The sequence below is a fragment of the Ursus americanus genome, chromosome 1 (genome assembly GCF_024610735.1).
Source record: "Ursus americanus isolate L20-20 chromosome 1, mUrsAme1.1.p, whole genome shotgun sequence".
In the NCBI taxonomy this organism is placed as follows: Eukaryota; Metazoa; Chordata; class Mammalia; order Carnivora; family Ursidae; genus Ursus; species Ursus americanus.
The window spans coordinates 80,831,065-80,850,034 of record NC_142127.1 but is presented as its reverse complement, the minus strand read 5'-3'; the positions used below and the strand labels follow the sequence as shown (position 1 = coordinate 80,850,034).

The window sequence follows — 18,970 nt, the reverse complement described above, 5'->3', positions numbered from 1 at the left end:
ATGCATTTGGAATCTCAAGGGACCTCAAAGAACCAAAACAATTTTGAAAAAGAAAAACAGAATTGGAGACCTCACACCTTCCTTATTTCGAAACATACCTCAAAACTACAGGAATCAAACAGTGTGGTACTGGCATAAAGACAGACACATAAATAAATTGGACTCAGAAAGAAACCCTTGCTTATATGGTCGAATGATCTTTGATAAGGGTGCCAAGACCACTTACGGGGAAAAGACGGTCTCTTCTACAAATGGTGTTAGGAAACCGGATATCCACATGTAAAAGAGTGAAGTTAGACCTTATTTTACGACATATAAAAAAGTTAGCTCAAAAGGGGATAAAGACCTAAAACTGTAAAACTAGAAGAAAAGAGGGGGAAAGCTTTAAGACGTTGGGTTTGGCAATGATTTATTGCTTATGACATCAAAAGTACAAGCAAAAGGAGACAAAAGGGACTATGTCAAACTTAAAAACTTGTGCATCAAAGGACACAATCAACAGAGTGAAAAGGCAGCCTATGGAATGAGAGAAAACATGAGCAAATCCTACATCTGAAAACGGGTTAACATCCAGAATATGTAAGAACTCCTACAATGCAACAGCAACAACAACAAAAAAAATCAAGAAGCCAAATTTAAAAATGGCAAAGGATTTGAATAGACATTTCTCCCAAGATAATATACAAATGGGCAACACACATATGAAAACATGCGCAACATCACTAATCATGAGAGAAATGCAAATCGAAACCACGGTGAGATATGACCTCACACTCGTTAGGATGGCTACCATCAAAATGTGTAGCTAAGTGTTAGAAGGGACATGGAGAAACTGGTACCCTGTATACTGTTGATGGGATTGTAAAATAGTACAGCTGCCAGGAAAAACAGGATAGAGGTTCCTCAAAACATTAACAACAACAACAAAAAATAGAACTACATGGGATCCAGCAATCCCACTTCTCTGCATTTATGTGAAAGAATTTTTTAAAGGATCTCAAAAGTACATTTGCACTTCCATGTTCATTATTCACATGATTCACATGTTCATATTATTCACAGTTGCCAAGCCATGGAAGCAATTCAAATGTCCAAGATGAATAAAGAAAATGTGGTACATACATATAACGGAGTTTCATTCGACCTGGAATATCATTTATTTTTTTCAAAGATTTTATTTATTTGTCAGATGGAGAGAGAGCACAAGCAGGGGGAGCAGCAGGCAGAGGGAGAAGCAGACTCCCCGCTGAGCAGGGAGCCCAATGCGGGACTCCATCCCGGGATCATGACCTGAGCGGAAGGCAGACGCTCAACCAACTGAACCACCCAAATGTCCCTCATTTAACTTAAAAAAGGGAGGAAATGCTACAAAATGGATGATTCTTGAGGATATCACTCTAAGTAACATAAGCCAGCCACAGACAAATCCTGTATGATTTCACTCACAGTAAAGAACCGAAAGTAGTCAAATGAAAACAGAAAGAATGGTTACCTGAGACCAGAGTGAGCAAGAAGAGTTGTTCAATGGGTATAGCTTCAGGGTTGCAAGATGAGAAATGTTCTGGGGGTTTTATGTGCAATGTGAATATAGTTAACACTACCAAACTATATACATAAAAATGGTTAAGATGAAAAATTTGGGATGTTTTTACCACAATTTTTAAACTTGGGTTAAAAACCTTAGTTTTGTTAAGCACCTACCCAGGAAGTGTGCAAGAAATGAATTTCCACCACAGGACACATCCAGGGAGGTGGAATAGAGAACCGGGTGCCTGGCCCCAGCACAAGCACCTTTCCAGCACAGCAGAGGCGGTGCTGCCCAGCGGCTCTCACGGTCCCGGGGGAGCCCAGGCCGGGTGATGGGGAGCAGCTGTCCCACAGCGGCAGGTTGCCGCACAGCTGGATCCACTCCAGGTAGACTCCTCTGAACAGGCCAGGACCAACTAGTAGCTTAGAGAGCCTGCCAACGAGGCGGATTCAGCCATTCCAGGACGAGAAAGGGCGGTGCTTTCTTGAGTGTCCCACCAGGAAAGCAGAAACACATGAAGAAAAGGCGAAACACACACAGATAATTCTCTGGCGGAGAAAGGAAGGGCAAGAGAACGAACAGAAGGCAATGCTTCGGGGCAAGGGGCCGGGGGCGAGGGGCGAGGGGCGAGGCTTGGGCACCAAACTCCATCTCCCCTTGTTAGTTTCCTCAAGCTGATTCAAAACTGAAGTGAAGCTGATCCTCAGTTTATTGTAAGTCTTCTTTATTTACAGTATAAGTCTCCAAAAGGTCAAGGCAGTTTTCTCTCTTAAATAACATGTCAATCATATAAAACAGCTAGAACCAAAGTAGAGAAATATATACAATATAATACATGAAGTATTTTCAATATTGTTAATTGAATTTTTCATATTAAATTAAAAGAGGATATTATAATTTACAATGTCATTTCTCTAGTTAAAATTAAACCTGTCAAAAGACATAATGTACATTTTTTACAAAACCAGCACAGCAGCATTAATAAAACTGCTCATGATTGTAATTTTTGTTTTTCTATAATACACTGCACCCGTGTTACAAAAACAAACAAACAAAAAAGCATTGCACTAGATGGTTTGAATACTGCATAAGTCAGTATGTTAATACTTGAGAATAATGAATGGCCTGACCCGTTTCACCACCAGGCTCATTCACAAGAGTTTCCATTCTGCTAGCTAAGCAAACTTTCTACAGGTAGATGACTTTTCCTTGGCAGTTTTATACAAGCCCACTGCTAATGGGTAAAATGCCAAGGAGACACTGATGCCACCAAAACCAATACAAACCTATTTACAATACCCAATAAAAGCCAAAGCTAGAAAACCACTCACTGCTGGATCGAGAAAAAAATTATAAGCAGCACTTTCTGTAGGAAATTTTCAATGTCTATAAATTTAAATTATTCAACAGACTACAAAAGGGCTTGCAATAGCCAATTCCCCTTATTTTTCTCAGACTTGGATAAGAAAAAAGTAAATCTTTTTTATTTTTCCATAAAGTTTTGATGGCATCAAAAACCTTCACATTTATAAATAAGATTTTTATACAATGCAACACATTCACTGAGTTTTCTTGTGCTACTATCAATTATTCTCAGGATTCATATTTTATTCTAAGGAAGAAAGTATTAAGAGTTCTTCCTCAGTCTTTTCAACATCAATATTCTCCAAGCCTCGGAAGGGAATTCAGGAGAAGTGAGTGGTCATTCAATCTTAACACCAAGGAGCACAATATTGGAAACACCTCATATATACACAGATGGTACCAGCCTAAACAAAAGCAGCGGGGGCTGAGGATATGGTTCTACCACTCACAACAAGTTAATTTCCCTTTCATTAAGAGAGTTTTAAAAGGACAGATCACCCTTGCAAGGCAGCAAGTACTGCTTCAGATCATATCATACTGGAATATTTTTAGCCACAAAATTATCTAAGAGGCCGCAACGCTTTAAAAAATAGTTCTTCAAATCATGGGCAAGGAAAACGAAATCAACATGACAACACCACTGTCAGGAGCTATTCCAGTGGAGAATCCAAGCTATACATACGCAGCGTATGGAGACTAAAACAAACCACGTGGTTACAGCTAAGGAACCAGCGACCTTCTCCTGGGCTGTGCCTTCTCCTGGGCTGTGCGTGACCAAGGGTGCCCGAAACGGACAAATAACCCTAAGTATCCTGACCGAAAAAAAGAACAGAGACAAAACAGTGTTTGCATTCAAAAGGAGATGCAAAATCCATTGTTCTGGACTCAGGAGAAGTTCCGTTCCATCCACCTGTCTCACTCCTGCAGGAGCCTGACCTTTTCTAGTCTGTAATCTCAAAATTAAAACCACTAGGGTTCTGTGCGTTTTCAAAAGGCACACCACATGTTTCTTTTAAAAGTGCTTATCATCAGTCCTAAGTCCTTGGCCAACCTGTTTCTAGTTCAAAACAAACCATATATCCAATAAGCACCAAACACCAAACTAATGCTTTCGTTCTCTAAAGCAAACTTTCCAAAATGTTCCTATTGTACAAACTTACAGTCTCTGTAACTGGAATGTACCCAGAATTGTTTTTCTTATTTTGTGAAAGTTAAAATAGAAATGTGCTATTACAGGAAGCCTGAAAAGAGGAGAACTTTATAAAACTTTATAAATCCCCAAATTACCCTTGTTGGGGAAAGCAGCCACAAGGAAATACTCGGTGTTCTGTTATCTCCTCAAAGTCGGTTCAGTACTGTATCCGATCACTTTTAAACGAACAAAAACTCTATTAAACAAGAAGTTCCTTACTACAAATCTTTTATCTCTTAACATTTCTCAGTAATCAGAACCAGCCTAGAAACTGGTGCAGAAAGTTAAGAAAGAGATGTCCACACTAGAAACCTCTTAGTTGTACAGATGCCACTTAAATTGCTATTCATACTGAAAAAGACACTTTACCTTTACAGAAAACAAGCAAGTGTTTACCTCTCAACCAATTTCTTGGATAAGGTCTAATTTATTTTCTCCATTAAAAAAAAATCCGTAGTATTTCTCCCTTTGGGAAGTTAGTCGTGATAGACTCATTTACTGTTTCCCTGAAAGTGGAGGAAAACCTAGAATATGAGCATGTGCAGGTAAGTGCAGTTTAACATATTAATTGCACAAAAGTTATAAACAAGCTTAAAAAACAGCTCCAAAAGTAGGCCTACCGTTAATGGCTAGAGGCTCCTGTCACCCACAGAGAAGAAAGAACTTAAAAAACATCAAGCACACTCAAAAACAAGGCAAGGTAAGAACATGACAGGATTCCCAATTTAAGTCAAATTCCTCAATAAAACAAGAACAGACTGGATCCATCTGTCTCACTGGCCATTAAGAGAATAATTCAGAGTTTTTTAAAGGTTTCAGAAATTCTGATAATAGGCAACATTGTTATGTAAGACACACAAAACAAACTGACCCGCTCTACAAATGCTAAGTAAATAATGTGTCAAATGGGATGCTGGGAAAGTCACAATCTAGGAAGCATTATTTTCTTAGCAGGACTGTTAACAAATCTGACACCCCATTTTTTCACCCTAACTCCTCATCTCCGACCATACATTCGTCTTTAGCCCTTTGAAATGTGTCTATAGTTTAGCTTAAATGGAAAAATGTTCACGCAACTTCCCAGCATAAGTCAGCTAACTTGCAGGTATCAAAAACCAACGTGCAAATCCACGGCGGTTTAACCCTTCAGTTGCAGACAGCCCACGACCGCAGAGCAGGAACGCCTTGGCATACAGTGGTAAACGTGATGAAGAAAGAAAACACGTAGCTTATTCTGGTCCTTTGTTCCAGGCCACTTTCATTCATGGTCCGCTTCAAAATCATGTGCTCCCTCCCTTTCAGCAGTTCAGACCTAAACCCGTCCAGTGGTCTGGTACCATCAGGAAATACTTGTCCATTGCTTCACAAAATCTAGTCCTGTACAACTCTGGAGAGACCACGGTTGGCATTTTACCTAAGATTATGAAAGAGTAAAGAGAAAAAGCTGTTACAGAGCTGATCAGCAGCTGACTTGAACAGCTACGTTCTTTCACGACGACTGCTGTAAAGACACACACACAACAGTCTCAGAAAGGAAGCAGGAGTGTTCACTGTGTCACATGACATGGGACAGGGCCTTCCTGGTAGGGGCTTCCATTTTAAAAGACTAGCTCTTGGGGTGCCTGGGTGGCTCAGTCAGTTAAGTCTCTGACTCTTGATTTCGGCTCAGGTCTTCATCTCAGGGTCGTGACATCGAACCCGGAGCCAGGTTCCAGGTTCTGTGCTGAGCATGGAGCCTGCTTAAGATTCTCTCCCCATTTCCCTCTGTCCCTTCCCCGTTCTCCACCCCTCTCTAAAACTAAGAGACTAGCTCTTGCTTAGAGATGAGAGATGGAAGCACAAGTGGAACAAGCAGTGCTCAGCGAACTTATATTTCAAGTGTTAATTAAAAACAACCTCTTATTCAGAATATCTGGACTTTTTTGGGTAACTTTTCATTCTGGCATTTTAACAAAACTTTAAAACCAATTATTTCCCTGCCTACATAATTCCCTTTATTATTTGATCATTTTGGAAATGATAAAATCAGAGATAACCCTTATTTTTTTAGAATTTAAAAAATACCCATTTTTTAAATGTTAACTGATAAGACATGAGAACAGTTTAAAGAATAAACAAAAATTCTGCTCACCTTGTCCTCCTAAAATTCCTGTTGATTTGACAACCATCTCAAGCTTTTTGTCCCATGTAAATGTTCGAATATAATCTGTTACAGGAGGCAAGATTAGCAGTACAGCTACGTTAGTAAATATAAGAAGATAACAACAGTAATTCCTATTATGTCTACAATGTTTACTGAATGCTAACAATATTGCCAGGCACTGTCCCAAGGGTTTTTCCCATATTAATTCTTTTAGTCCTCCTAACAACTTCACAGGGCTTCATTTATGAGTAACTTTTTGAATACAGATATTTTTGGTAAAGATAATGAAATGAAAATGAGGACACTATTTGAATAGAAGGTAACTAGAATTTAAAAGCTATTGTTGAATTTTCAAATGAAAGTTGGTGAAAATATTTAATAAGCTATGACTAAACCAGGTTCAGTATAATCTTCCAATTTACTCTGGCTTCAATCATGAACTATAAGTAACATATGCTTACTGACTTACCTATAATTCCAACTACCAGCTCATTGCTAGTATCATCTCGCCCAACCAGCAAAGAATAATCTATAATGAGGTGGCTAGAAAGAAAGTGGGCATCACTACGAATCGAGGCTCTCAGCACGGCTTTGGAATGAGAACGGATATACAGAGGGTTGTCTCGAACCATCTTTAAGAGATTTTCATCCAGCAGGACCACATCACAACTCTCCTTCCCAGTATCGGTTTTTACATTTCTATTCCTAAGTGAACCCTTCAAATCAAAAACCTAGCAGAAAGAAAAGTTTCCGTCATTTATGCATGAGCTGCATAATTAATTGATGTAATTAAACTGGAAATGCAAAAAGACTCCTTATAGCCCATATATATATATTCTTTTTTTATATATACTTTTAAATTTAATTTTAAAACTTAATCATAACATATAAATATTAAAGATATTTATATATTATATTAAATTTATATATAAAATTATATATAATGCACGCATTATAATTGTGCAACACATAAAGTAGATGTTGATACGATTCATCATTGAAAATTAACATCTAGGTACTCAGCTACTCAAACATTCAGGAATACACTAACCCACTTAATCAACTTTAAGGAACATTAACAAATAACTCCAAAAATACATCACTGGATCATAAAGCAGTTTAAAAACCAGATGCAAACAGTCTTTTTTTTTTAATATTTTTTTTATTATATTATGTTAGTCACCATACAGTACATCCCTAGTTTTTGATGTAAAGTTCGATGATTCATTAGTTGCGTATAACACCCAGTGCACCATGCAATACGTGCCCTCCTTTCTACCCATCACCATCCTATCCCATTCCCCCACCCCCCTCCCCTCTGAAGCCCGCAGTTTGTTTCTCAGAGTCCATAGTCTCTCATGCTTCATCTCCCCTTCTGATTACCCCCCCTTTCTTTATCCCTTTCTTCTCCTACTGATCTTCCTAGTTCTTATGTTCCATAGATGAGAGAAACCATATGATAACTGTCTTTCTCTGCTTGACTTGCCAACAGTCTTAGGAAACTTAATATTTTGATACCAAAACTCCATTCAATACTATGGCAATGTAGAAGCAACCGCATCTCTCTAGAAATGTCGGGCATGATAAAAGCCACAAACCCAAAGGTCAGGGGACTTAGGTCCTCGGCCTGCGCAACAGGAAGTGTAGTCTACAGATGAATGCTAGTCAGTTGCCCCTGGCTCATGCTGACATAAGGAGCTAGCGCCAGAATGTAAAACAATCACATCATTAAGCACAGTTTCGTTCAGCAGAGCAAGCACTCTCAACGAAGAAAGCAGTGCGCTGAATTACATTCTAGTCTAAGCTCCTTATCTCACCACAGACCGGAAATAGTTCAAAGACCAACACTTTGGAAGGTACTGTTCTAGAACCTAAAACAACCCGAGCTCCTGGAATACCTGTGTGACTGTCATAAACTCAATTTTTCTAGGTCTTTCTTAGTTTCTTCATCTTTAAAACTGAGATAGTGGAAACAGATCTGTCTTCTAATCCTAGAATTCCGTGTTTCTAGGATATTGGATACATTAAATTTTAAGACCAGTCTACAATATTCTTCTTTATTCTTTCCTAAAGGGTTCAACAATTCCAAAGTTAAACTTGGCCTAGCAACCGACGTTCAATACTATCGAATAAGGTGTTATTCTCTGATTCATTATATTCAGGAACCGGAAGTGCAAAAGGTTCCAGTAGCTAAATGGTTTGTAGAGTTCAATATCCTTACCTGTGCCATCTTTCTCCCATAGAAAAGATTTTCCATGACAAGGAGATCTAACTTCTTCTCAGTGTTGTTCTGAGAATTCTTATAACCAATTCTGTAAACTCCAAGAATTTTGGCCAATGCAGTGGGCCTCTAATCAAGAAAAGATGAAAGTAAACTCATTTGTAATTTAATACCCATATCTGGATTATCCATGTAATATCCAAACACGATTTCCTATTAATAGGACCGAAGGACTTTGAAAGAAACTTAAACCCTTGAATCTCAGGAGTAAGTAAAAAGTAAAACAACAATGCTAATAAAAACATCAGATCCTTCATATTCTCCCAAAGGATAATGTTTTATAATTTCTCAAAATCACAATTTGTATTATGACCTATAACTTCCCCCAAAATATGCAATAAACCATAAATGGAAAAAAAAATCTACATGACTCCTTTATATACTAACTGGGAGGATCACTGCTAAACGTCAAGTGGGCAAACCTGAGACACCGGCCTCCTTTCTACCTAAGGACCCATACACTCATGTCTCAACAAATATTTCCAATTTCTGTCTCAACAAAATTACAAATTATAAAGTGCAGCTATTTTCATCCAATCTTAATGTTTCTACACACACACACACACACACACACACACACTACTTAAATGCAACCTGCTGGAGATCTCTTGGCTCCTTCCTGCCAAAGGCAGGAAAGAGAGTTTGAAATGAGTGCATTCACAGCTCAATAACATAAGAGACCCAGTCACATCCCATTCCTATCTTAGCATGAAAAAAACTGCCACTGGGACTCTCAGGATGTGAAAAAGTCCAGAAAATTCTAATTACAGACCAAGGTTTGGGATTTTTACCTTTTGTTGGACAGCATTTGTAATATAATTGAAGTAGTGCGGTGCAAAGTCGAGGAAAGACTGGACTTCCAGACGAGGCATCTGCTTCAAAATGAACCTATCATCTAAAAGGAGAAGCGTCATACGTGTTTATTCAGTCACAATATTTCCTGCGGGAATCTATAATACATCATTCCAAAGATCCCAAGTGATGTGTTTGTTTCATGGCTTTAAGGGAGATTTTCTGATGTCACAGAGAAAATTTTCATCAGAACATAGTTCTCAAGTAACTGAGGGCTCCAAGGATTCCTGAGGATTATATAGTCAAGAAGCCTCTACCTTTGAAGTAACAAACCTAAATTCATAGCTAGATAGTCTACTTTTTAAAACCACTAAGTAAAATTTTATAGACTCCTTTGTTAACAATGCAGTAAGTCACAGTTATGAAAGCTCTTATCAAGCAACATCCTTCCTGCTGCATTTGCTCAGATAATTTTGTTTTCAGGGTATGGAGAATGGAATGTGAAGTACAAACAGTCATCATGTTCTGTAAACCTTTGTATGTGAAGAACCTGGACTTCCTGTTTTCAGGGTATTTGTATTTTTATCTTTCGTCTCACCAGCTCTGAGGAACCCTTCTGAGTCTTCTAGAAGTTCTCTGTTACTATTTACATTTGTAGAAGTCAGGACCAGAGAGAATTTAGTAAGGATCAGATAGATGTCTGTCTCTAACTGCACACCATATGCATGTATATTCTTTTAAATATTGTTATTACATCCTCTCAAACAGGAAAACAGAAAACTTCATTTGCCAACTGACCATATCTTACCACCTCAGTTGAGGGGATTCACAATTTATCTGAGGGGAAAAGATGGCTACTACTCAGCCAGCGAGTGACTAAAAACACTTACCCTCAGTTGCATAGAAGGCAGCTCCTGACTTGCCCCCACGGGCCTGCCAGGGCGACGAGTGGGAGAGCGAGCGAATGAAATCTTCTTCACTGCTGCCCAGAATCACTTCACGCATCTTATGAAACTCTCCCGCATAGTACAGGCGACAGTAAAACTTGGCATTTGCGTCAGAAAATTCTATAAACAGAAGTGTTTAAAGAAAGGGCAGGGGAGAGCCTTTTATGAATCAGAAATCTCTCTTCCTTCTTGCCCGCTCCCCACACCCGACAAGTTTGAGCATTTCATTTTCTCCAGGATAGCATTTCTCATGTTAAGTTTACACTCCTGTTTATCACAGTTCTGTTAAAATGATTCTCAGGGAAGACTGAAAAAGCATCTTATGACCTTATAGAAAAATCAAAGATAAAATAAGACCCATTTCTAATTTTATACTGGTTACTATACTTCCATCATTATACTTTAACACCTTAAATTTTACTGTACTTATTATTCTGGATGATAAATTTCTGGCACCCACATACACACACACAATTCTACACACCCACCTGGTCAAGGCTCTGTGGCTCTAGAGTACCCAATAATTATTTAAACATTAGAAATTAAATCAAATTGTATCTTATAAATAAAACTATAATTTAAATAATTTTTTAAATAATAATTAAATGATGTTTATTTTATAAACTAAATCTAGATTAAAAAAAGCTTATGTCAGCACACAGACTTAATATTCATTCCAAGAAACAGGATATTTATCTAGTACAAAGCTAGAAGCCTTAAATAATAGTTTCTCAATTACAGTCCCCGTGCCCAAACCAAACCAACAGTATTTTATCTCCTACTTACGAAGCTCCACATGAGGATTTACGAGTTGTTTCTTTTGTGTATCTCCTCCATCTACTTCATCTAAAAAGTTTAATATCATTAGTAAAGTCAAAGTTTCCAATGGGTTATCAATTCATTTTGTCTGTTGTTTTTTCCCTGACATAACAATAATTTAAACTAACAAGTCAATTCTTGTTATCCTGGGCAAGTCACTATCGAGCAAGCATCATGTGCACAATTAAACCTTATAAACTATTACAGAAATGTAAGTACCTTTTGAAAGAGCAATTTTCAGATGAAAAATAGAGAATTGAGGTTGAAAATTATTTTTTCTTATATTTGATTCCTCTGATAACAATATACTCTCACTAAACTCTACCTCTGAAACCAATGATATACTCTATGTTAATTAATTGATTTTAAATAAAAAGAAAAAATACAGATGAAAAAACAAAACAAAACAATATACTAACTTAGCTCTTACATCAAGTTTTTATTACTTCTTTATCAGTTTAAGACCGTTTCCCCTGTGTGTGGAATAATGCTTCTCCAATAGCTTGAGATGCTTTCTTTGCCATATACTAAGATATATATATACCTTATATATATAATATATACATATACATAAAATATATTAGGTATATATATATATAAAATACATAAAATATACTAGTATCTACTTCAGAGCTATTTTTTATATTTTATTTGTGTGGCAAACCTGCTAGACGCACTCTATTACAAATCTGGAATATATTTCAATAGCTAAAAGAAGTGATCCTCCATGTTTCACATTTCAAAATTATTTTTTTCAAAGCACCAATGTCTTCCAAGGATTATAGCCCAACAGAAGTCTATAGAATACTAAACAGATATCTTAATTACTAATGAAAATTTATTATGCTACTTTTTAGATTACTAATTCATGATCTAAACCAGGGGTTGCTAAACTGTTTCTGTAAAGGGCCAGATGGTAAGTATTTTACTAGTCACAACTATTCAACTTATCAATATGACACGAAAGCAGCCAATTAGTAAATGAATGGGCATGCTTATGTTCCAATACAAATTTACAAAAATAGATCAGCACAGTTTGCTGATGTCTGGTCTAACCCCATATTCAAACACAATCAGGTAAACATATTTTAAAATATCAAAATGAAGGTAGACATCAATGTCCTCAACCCTACAGAGACTGGGAAAGAAAAGAAATGTCTGAGGGGGTAGTGGAATGAAAACATCTGAGTATGTAACTAGGAGTTACAGGGTGAGATCGATGTTTTACATGTTTAATGGCACTTGGCCCTCAGTAAACCATGGAAGACATTGCTTTTGCCACTTTACAGGTATGGAAACTAAGGATTTCTGACTCTACCACACAGTAAGTGATAGCAATGACATCTAAAGCCAGCTGGACTCTACAAGTGCCACGCTTTTTCCACTCTGCCATACTGGGGCATGAGAAGAGAGCGAACGCCCTGGTTTCAGCAGTAAGAATTACCTACTCAAGGCTATAAAAACACAAGCGAGTAAAACAAGCACGTTTGGTCTCCTTTAACACACCTGGAGGCTCGATGCCTTGACTCTCCGTCCCCTCCTTGCCCGTCTGCCCAACCTGGTAGTAAGCGCTATCTGCTCCACGTAAGGTCTCTCTCTTCTGGGAAGAGAGATCAGGGCTTTTCCCCGCTGTCCCTCGGAAGAAGGATAGCATTCCAGAAGCCTTTTTGGCTAAAAATAAAAGGTAACATATTAAGTACAGGTCACTGCACGTGGAAAAATTTTCAACTCATCCTTTTGTTAGCAGTAAACATTATATGAGGGTAATAAGTATGAGTCACACTGAATTTCATTTGCACAATCATTCCACATGTTTTACGGGGCCTGGGAAGGGGTTATTAGTCAAGCACTTTTATTATCAGAAATAGAAAAGCAATGTTCAGATAGCTGTATATCAAAATGTGAGAAATTCTACAGAAATTTTAAGATTTTATTTGTTTATCTGACAGAGAGAGAGAGAGCATGAGCAGGAGGGAGGAACAAGGGGAGAGGGAGAAGCAGGCTCCCTGCTGAGCAGGGAGGCCAACGCAGGGGCTGGATCCTAGGATCCCAGGATCATGACCTAAGCTGAAGGCAGACACTTAACGACTGAGCCACCCAGGTGCCCCCTATACAAAATCTTTCAAAAATATCTTTACATGGCAGTCGTGATTTTTTTTTAAGATTTATTTATTTATTTGAGAGAGAAAGCTCATGAGTGCACCAATGCATGGAGGGAGAGAGGGAGAGAATCTCAAGCAGACTCCCCACTGAGCACAGAGCCCAAAGCAGGGCTCGATCCCACAACCTGACATCATGACCTGAGCTGAAACCAAGAGTCGGATGCTTAATCAACAGAGGCACCCAGGCAGTCATAATATCATAAGCAACAAAATTTAGGGCTAAATTCTTATACTATTACAATAGTTAAACTAATACAAAGAAATACTGCAATCTACAAGAATTCAGAGTTAAAAGTAACATCTCTACGTCATTTGTGTTCCTACATTTTAACACAGCAAAATCTAAGATGTTTTCAGCATTTTTCAGAAATTAGTATAAGACAGCCAAAAATATTACTAAAGCTTACTCTATACTTTCATTTAGTCTTGAACTTAGTGTTGTGTGTGCGTATGTGTGCGTGTATATATATAGATATATATATCATCTATGTATGATCTATGAGCTTAGCATATATGATTCTAATCTTGTACATTTACCACCTACAACATCCACATAAAATGTCACTCAAAAAGTGCTTAGATGGGGTGGCAGACAACATTATGGCCTCCTTAATACCCAAGCCCACCTTGTACCTTGCTGAAAGAACTGCAATTTTGTTTGGGACAGCAATGTGGAGAGCCCCAGAAAATGAATCACGATTCATTGAAGCAACTAGGGCAGTGCTAGTCACTACCATCTCAGTCTCCCTTGCAGGGAGGGGTGACCATGAGACTCAGTTCTAGCTCAGGAGACTCAAGGGGAAGCCTCTGCATTCCTAATTAAAGGCAACAGTTGCAGAGCGTAGCTACCTCCCTTCTTTCGGTTTCAAATGGAGACATGAAATGGAACATTTTGATCATGAGGAAAACAAGAGAATCCTAAAGAAACTACACCTCTCTTGTCATGACAATGCTGACTAGTTGAATCAATGCCTCTGGATATTGCTATTTTAGAAAAACACACTGTCATTTGTTTAAGCCCCAATAGTCCCTTGAGTTTTCTGTTCTTTGTAGTGAATACACTCCTGACAAAGTCAGAGACCTATGTTCAAATCCCAGCTTTCCACTACCTCTGTAATCTTGGGCAAGTTACTTAAGTCTTAACTTTCTTTCTAAAAAATGGGGGATATGTTAAATAACTCTTATGTAGTTATTGTGGGAATTAAAGGACAGGACACATGAAAAATTCTTTTCACAACGCCAACAATACTGTAAAAACTTTTTTAAAAGTTTCTCTTAGAACGCCTAGGTGGCTCAGTAGGTTAAGCATCTGCCTTCAGCTCAGGTAGTGATCCCAGGGCCCTGGGACTGAGCCCTGCATCAGTCTCCCTGCTCACTGGGGAACCTGCTTCTCCCTCTCCCCCTCCCACTGCTCATGTTCTCTCTCTCTCTCTCAAATAAACAAATAAAATACTTTTTTAAAAAAAGTCTCTCTTAGCTTGTATGCTTTAAACTGAAACCTCTAAAAGGCAGATTCTGCTTCTTTTTGCATAGACTTATGAGTTTCTAGAAGTTTCAAATCCAAAAATAAGGTAAAGATCAAGGAAAAGCAAAATATTTACAAAAGAGGACATACAAAAATTTTTTAATGCATATTATATTGTAAAAACCAAAAGTGATAAATTCTTGCCAGCTGGCATTTCTTATTTAATGTTTTCTTCTATAACCATAATTACAAATAAAAATAATAATAAGTACTCCTCCATGTATAATCTTACTTGGCTGTGGTTCTGCTTCTGCTGTTCGGTTTGTCTGTCCTCCACTGACCTCAGGTAATCTAATAGGGCTGCTGCTCTTTGGTCTGCTGTCTAAAGTACTAAACAAAAAAAACAAAAGAAAAAGTTAGTTTCATTCAATTCATACAGAAAATGATTCCTACATTAATCTACTCCCCACCTAATCCCACTCACGGTATCCAAAATCTGATTCATAATTTATGTAAACACAGGTTATAACACAGAAGAAAAAGTCTTGAAATTTCTACTGGACTTAAGAAAAAGAAAGCAAAATGTTGTAAATATAAAAGTGTATGGAAAATATATGAAAGCAGAGGCTTTTATAATATTTCCCCAAGTTCACTAGAGCTATCTTAGCACCTGTAATTCAAACAATTACAGAAAATAACAGTTTCATATTTCTCAGGCTAGTTACCATGATAATAAATAAATCCAGATCAAATGTTGTCACATCAGTGAAGGTGGAAAACCTACTTCAATAAGAATCAAAATAATGCAACTACAACAATTTCTGTCTAATGTCTAAAATACTGAACATACTAAAAGAACTGGCTTGGGGGGTTTTGTTTTGTTTTTAAACTATTTGGGATCTTTAATTATTATGGAAAATTCACAAATACTTTAAGTTATAAAGTAAAGCAGTGGGTTACTAATTTCACAAGTTACTATTTTTGAAATGAAAACAAGGAGAATTTAAAACACTGAAAGTTTGTCCGCAATATACAGTGAACTTCTGTGGAAATTATCAGAAAACTGTATCCAAAGGCACCGTTTAAGGCCTTTGGCTATAGTTGAATTTTGTTCTGTGAATTGTTGGCTAAAGGTTGTGTGCCACTGTCTGTATCCTAGCAACTTTCACACTGATAATATGCTATAATAAAATCGAAGTATTGAAGTATGAGCATTTAAGAAACGATGACATAGCCATATGAAGTAAATTCTACTCAATCACAGATCACCTATTTGTTGGAAGCCCTTCTTCGGCACTGCTCCGCTGAGTTGCTTTGGACAATTCCTCTAAGGCATTTCGGTATTCTTTACAACTTAGGGTAGAAATACGTTGAAAAATGTTAAATTAAGCTTCTCTTCAAAATAAATCATATACTTTAGAATAAGCTCTGCATTAGAGAAATACAATCATTTTATGTGTCCATAATTAACCATATTTGAGTCAACTAACAAAAGTTATCAATAGAAGCTTCATGAAGGTCATCTTCACAGATGATAATGTAAAATACAACCCGACACACCAACCAGTATCAATACCCTAAACAATGATTGTGAGAGCCTACGTATTAACATTCAGACCAAATATCTTCAGGGATAGAACAGGTAATTTAAAGTATAAAACTTCAGACTTTAGTATAATATAAGAGCAAGAAAAGGAACTTCAGAATGCTTTTCTATTTAAAGATACTGAACTTTAACAAAAAAATCCAATTCTTAGACTAGCAGTCTGAAAGCCCTGATTTAGATAAATCAGATGTCAGGGAACAGAGAAGCATGTGTTATTTTTCCAGGACATTTAGAAGAAAGTGATTTCTACCGGAATACTCAATTCTTAACAGTACAAAAGAAATTTTTTATTTGGTTGCCTTTTCCACCTTTCTTATCTATTAATGTAGTATGACTAATCAAGAAAGAAACAAATATTAACTTCCTAAAGGCCAAAAGGCAAAAACAAAAAAATGTATCACATGGAATCTCCTAAAGGAAAGAAATTCCTCATAATCCAAACAGTAAACTCAACACTTCATAAATGCGAAGGCATATAAATCTATCTTGTTTAGTCCTATAAATCCAATACTATACTATACCACATTGTAGATATTCAAATATTTGTTGAACAAGCAGGCTCCTTGTAACCAATATATAAAAAGAAAAATTTACATTAATGCCTTCCAACAGAAAAAATAATTTTTAATTAAACATCTTAGATTATACTTCAACTAAGTTTTACCACTACCATGATATCATTGTGATTAAAAAGCACAGTCTTTTAGACATAAGATATAAATATTTTTAAAGAAGGATGCTTTTTTAAGACACATGATAACCGTGGGCATGTAAGTGGATTAAGGCATAGGAACGGCATTACTCTAGTAAGAAAACCTTACCTGCTAAGTGTGAGAAGCAGGAAGGAAATAAAGAGTGCAAAAAGATACTCAGGTGGTATAAGATATTCTATTTTATCAATTAGTAAATGTAATAAGTAAGGGACACAATGGATACACAGTATAACAATGTTTAGAGGGTAAAAAGATAAGTAAATAACTTGCCTAGTCAATTTAGTTAGTAGAAGCTTGCTTAAGAATCATCCTGTTATTATTTGGGCAACAAACAGACTTTTAGACCCAAAGAGAACAAGCTATCATGCCCAAAGAACATATATTTTTGCTTATATTTAATCATTCTGCCCTACTCTCTAAAAAAGATCTAAACAATAAGGTGATTAATAAATATACATAAAATGTAAAGATCTAATCATAGGTGCAAAGGTCCCATGAATAATACCTGAGAGCAAAAGCAATGATGGAGCTGGGTTCCTTCTCACAAACCGCAATGGGCACCCGTTCATGTTCATACATTAAGTAGTGTTTATCTGGATCACTGTTCAAAATTTTTAAATAAATCAGTAAGATCAAAATTAGCAGGAAATGATATATACAAACTACTAACACATTGTAAGTAAACTTCAAGACAATTTTAACTAAACGCAGCACAATTCTAAGAATATAATTAAGTAAACCAAAATGTATGCAGAACTTGAACCAAACAGCCAAGGAAAATGTATCAACAGAAAGTTTTTAAAGGCAATTGAAGATCATAAGTAGTTTTCAAATCCGAGGGCTCTGGAATAGTTACTCCAAACAACGCTTTTCATGCTGCCAAGACTTTGAGCCACGTTCATCTCAAAAAGTATTTACAATGAACAGCAGTAGTGTGAAAGATTTTGTTCTACTATAAGCCTGAAAGACGTGTCTTCTAGAAATTGTGGAAACCATACTATTAGTCCAACAAGAAATAATGTAACACAGCTGCTCTCCTATCATATGGAAACTCAAAGGTGTGACCATTCTAAGCGCAATCTTGATCCCGATTTCCAGCCTCAGGCCCCTAGAGAAGCATTCGTTCATCCGTGTAACAGCTATGTACTGAGCACCCACCATACCAGAGACACAAGATTAAGAAAAACTAATACTAAGCACCTAACAACTTGCACAAGACGTTAACAATACAGAGGTGGGAAAAAATAGGCACCGTAGAGTTTACCGTACAGTGGGGTAAGGAAACAAATAATGCCACAAATAAATACAATCCCCTTCTGTGGTCAGTACCATGAGGGAATCATGAGACCATGTAACAAAGAGACCTAATCTGGCTAGGTCAGGGAGCGAGGGGGAGGGTCTAAAGTTTTCCTGAGAAAGAATTCACAGGAATTAATGACTAAAGAAGAAAGTGAGGGTGTGGGCAAAGGCCATACAACAGGATGGACAATAACCCACTCAAGAAACTATGATACTGGAGTCTGGAGCAGAGAAAACAGGGACTCTCACAGACTGTAGTATGAATCTCTACTTGTCCCCTCCCTGAGACTGTGAGCTCCCAGAGCAGTGATTTTCCTTATTAATCTTGTTCTACGTCCTCGGGCACTAGAGCTGGCACTCAGTAAATTTAAATATTGACTGAATAAATATATTCAAAAGTCAGTTAAGAACAAAGGTCCTTATTAACGAAGGTCCACCTTTTGGATACACGTGTACCACCATCCAAGAGCAGCATTTGACGGCTACACAGATCGACCGGTGGGAAAAAGAACAAACCCTCACAGCCAGCCACAGCCAACCTGTTTTCTTTCCTACTCAGCAAGCCCTGTACAAACAAGATCACACGAAAACTTGTATGGGTCGAGCTGAAGACAGACGCTTAACCAACTGAGCCACCCAGGTACCCCTCAGTAAATTA

The 18,970-nt window shown here is 37.3% G+C and overlaps 1 protein-coding gene across 7 annotated transcripts in view; it reads right to left on the bottom strand.

The window, feature by feature from the left end:
* Window positions 1–2,231: 2,231 nt before the first annotated feature.
* Window positions 2,232–18,970, bottom strand: part of PIKFYVE (phosphoinositide kinase, FYVE-type zinc finger containing) — a 77,944-nt gene continuing 61,205 nt past the window's right edge. For all 7 annotated transcript variants that reach the window (XM_045806615.2, XM_045806614.2, XM_045806616.2 and 4 more), the window contains 11 exons: window positions 17,519–17,614; window positions 15,964–16,047; window positions 14,987–15,084; window positions 12,574–12,738; window positions 11,035–11,094; window positions 10,192–10,368; window positions 9,301–9,404; window positions 8,450–8,578; window positions 6,698–6,959; window positions 6,217–6,291; window positions 2,232–5,499 (listed from right to left, as the gene is read on the bottom strand). In XM_045806615.2, coding sequence (XP_045662571.2) covers window positions 5,384–5,499; window positions 6,217–6,291; window positions 6,698–6,959; window positions 8,450–8,578; window positions 9,301–9,404; window positions 10,192–10,368; window positions 11,035–11,094; window positions 12,574–12,738; window positions 14,987–15,084; window positions 15,964–16,047; window positions 17,519–17,614 — 1,366 coding nt within the window. In that variant the 3' untranslated portion in view covers window positions 2,232–5,383. The remainder of the gene's footprint in view (window positions 5,500–6,216; window positions 6,292–6,697; window positions 6,960–8,449; window positions 8,579–9,300; window positions 9,405–10,191; window positions 10,369–11,034; window positions 11,095–12,573; window positions 12,739–14,986; window positions 15,085–15,963; window positions 16,048–17,518; window positions 17,615–18,970) is intronic.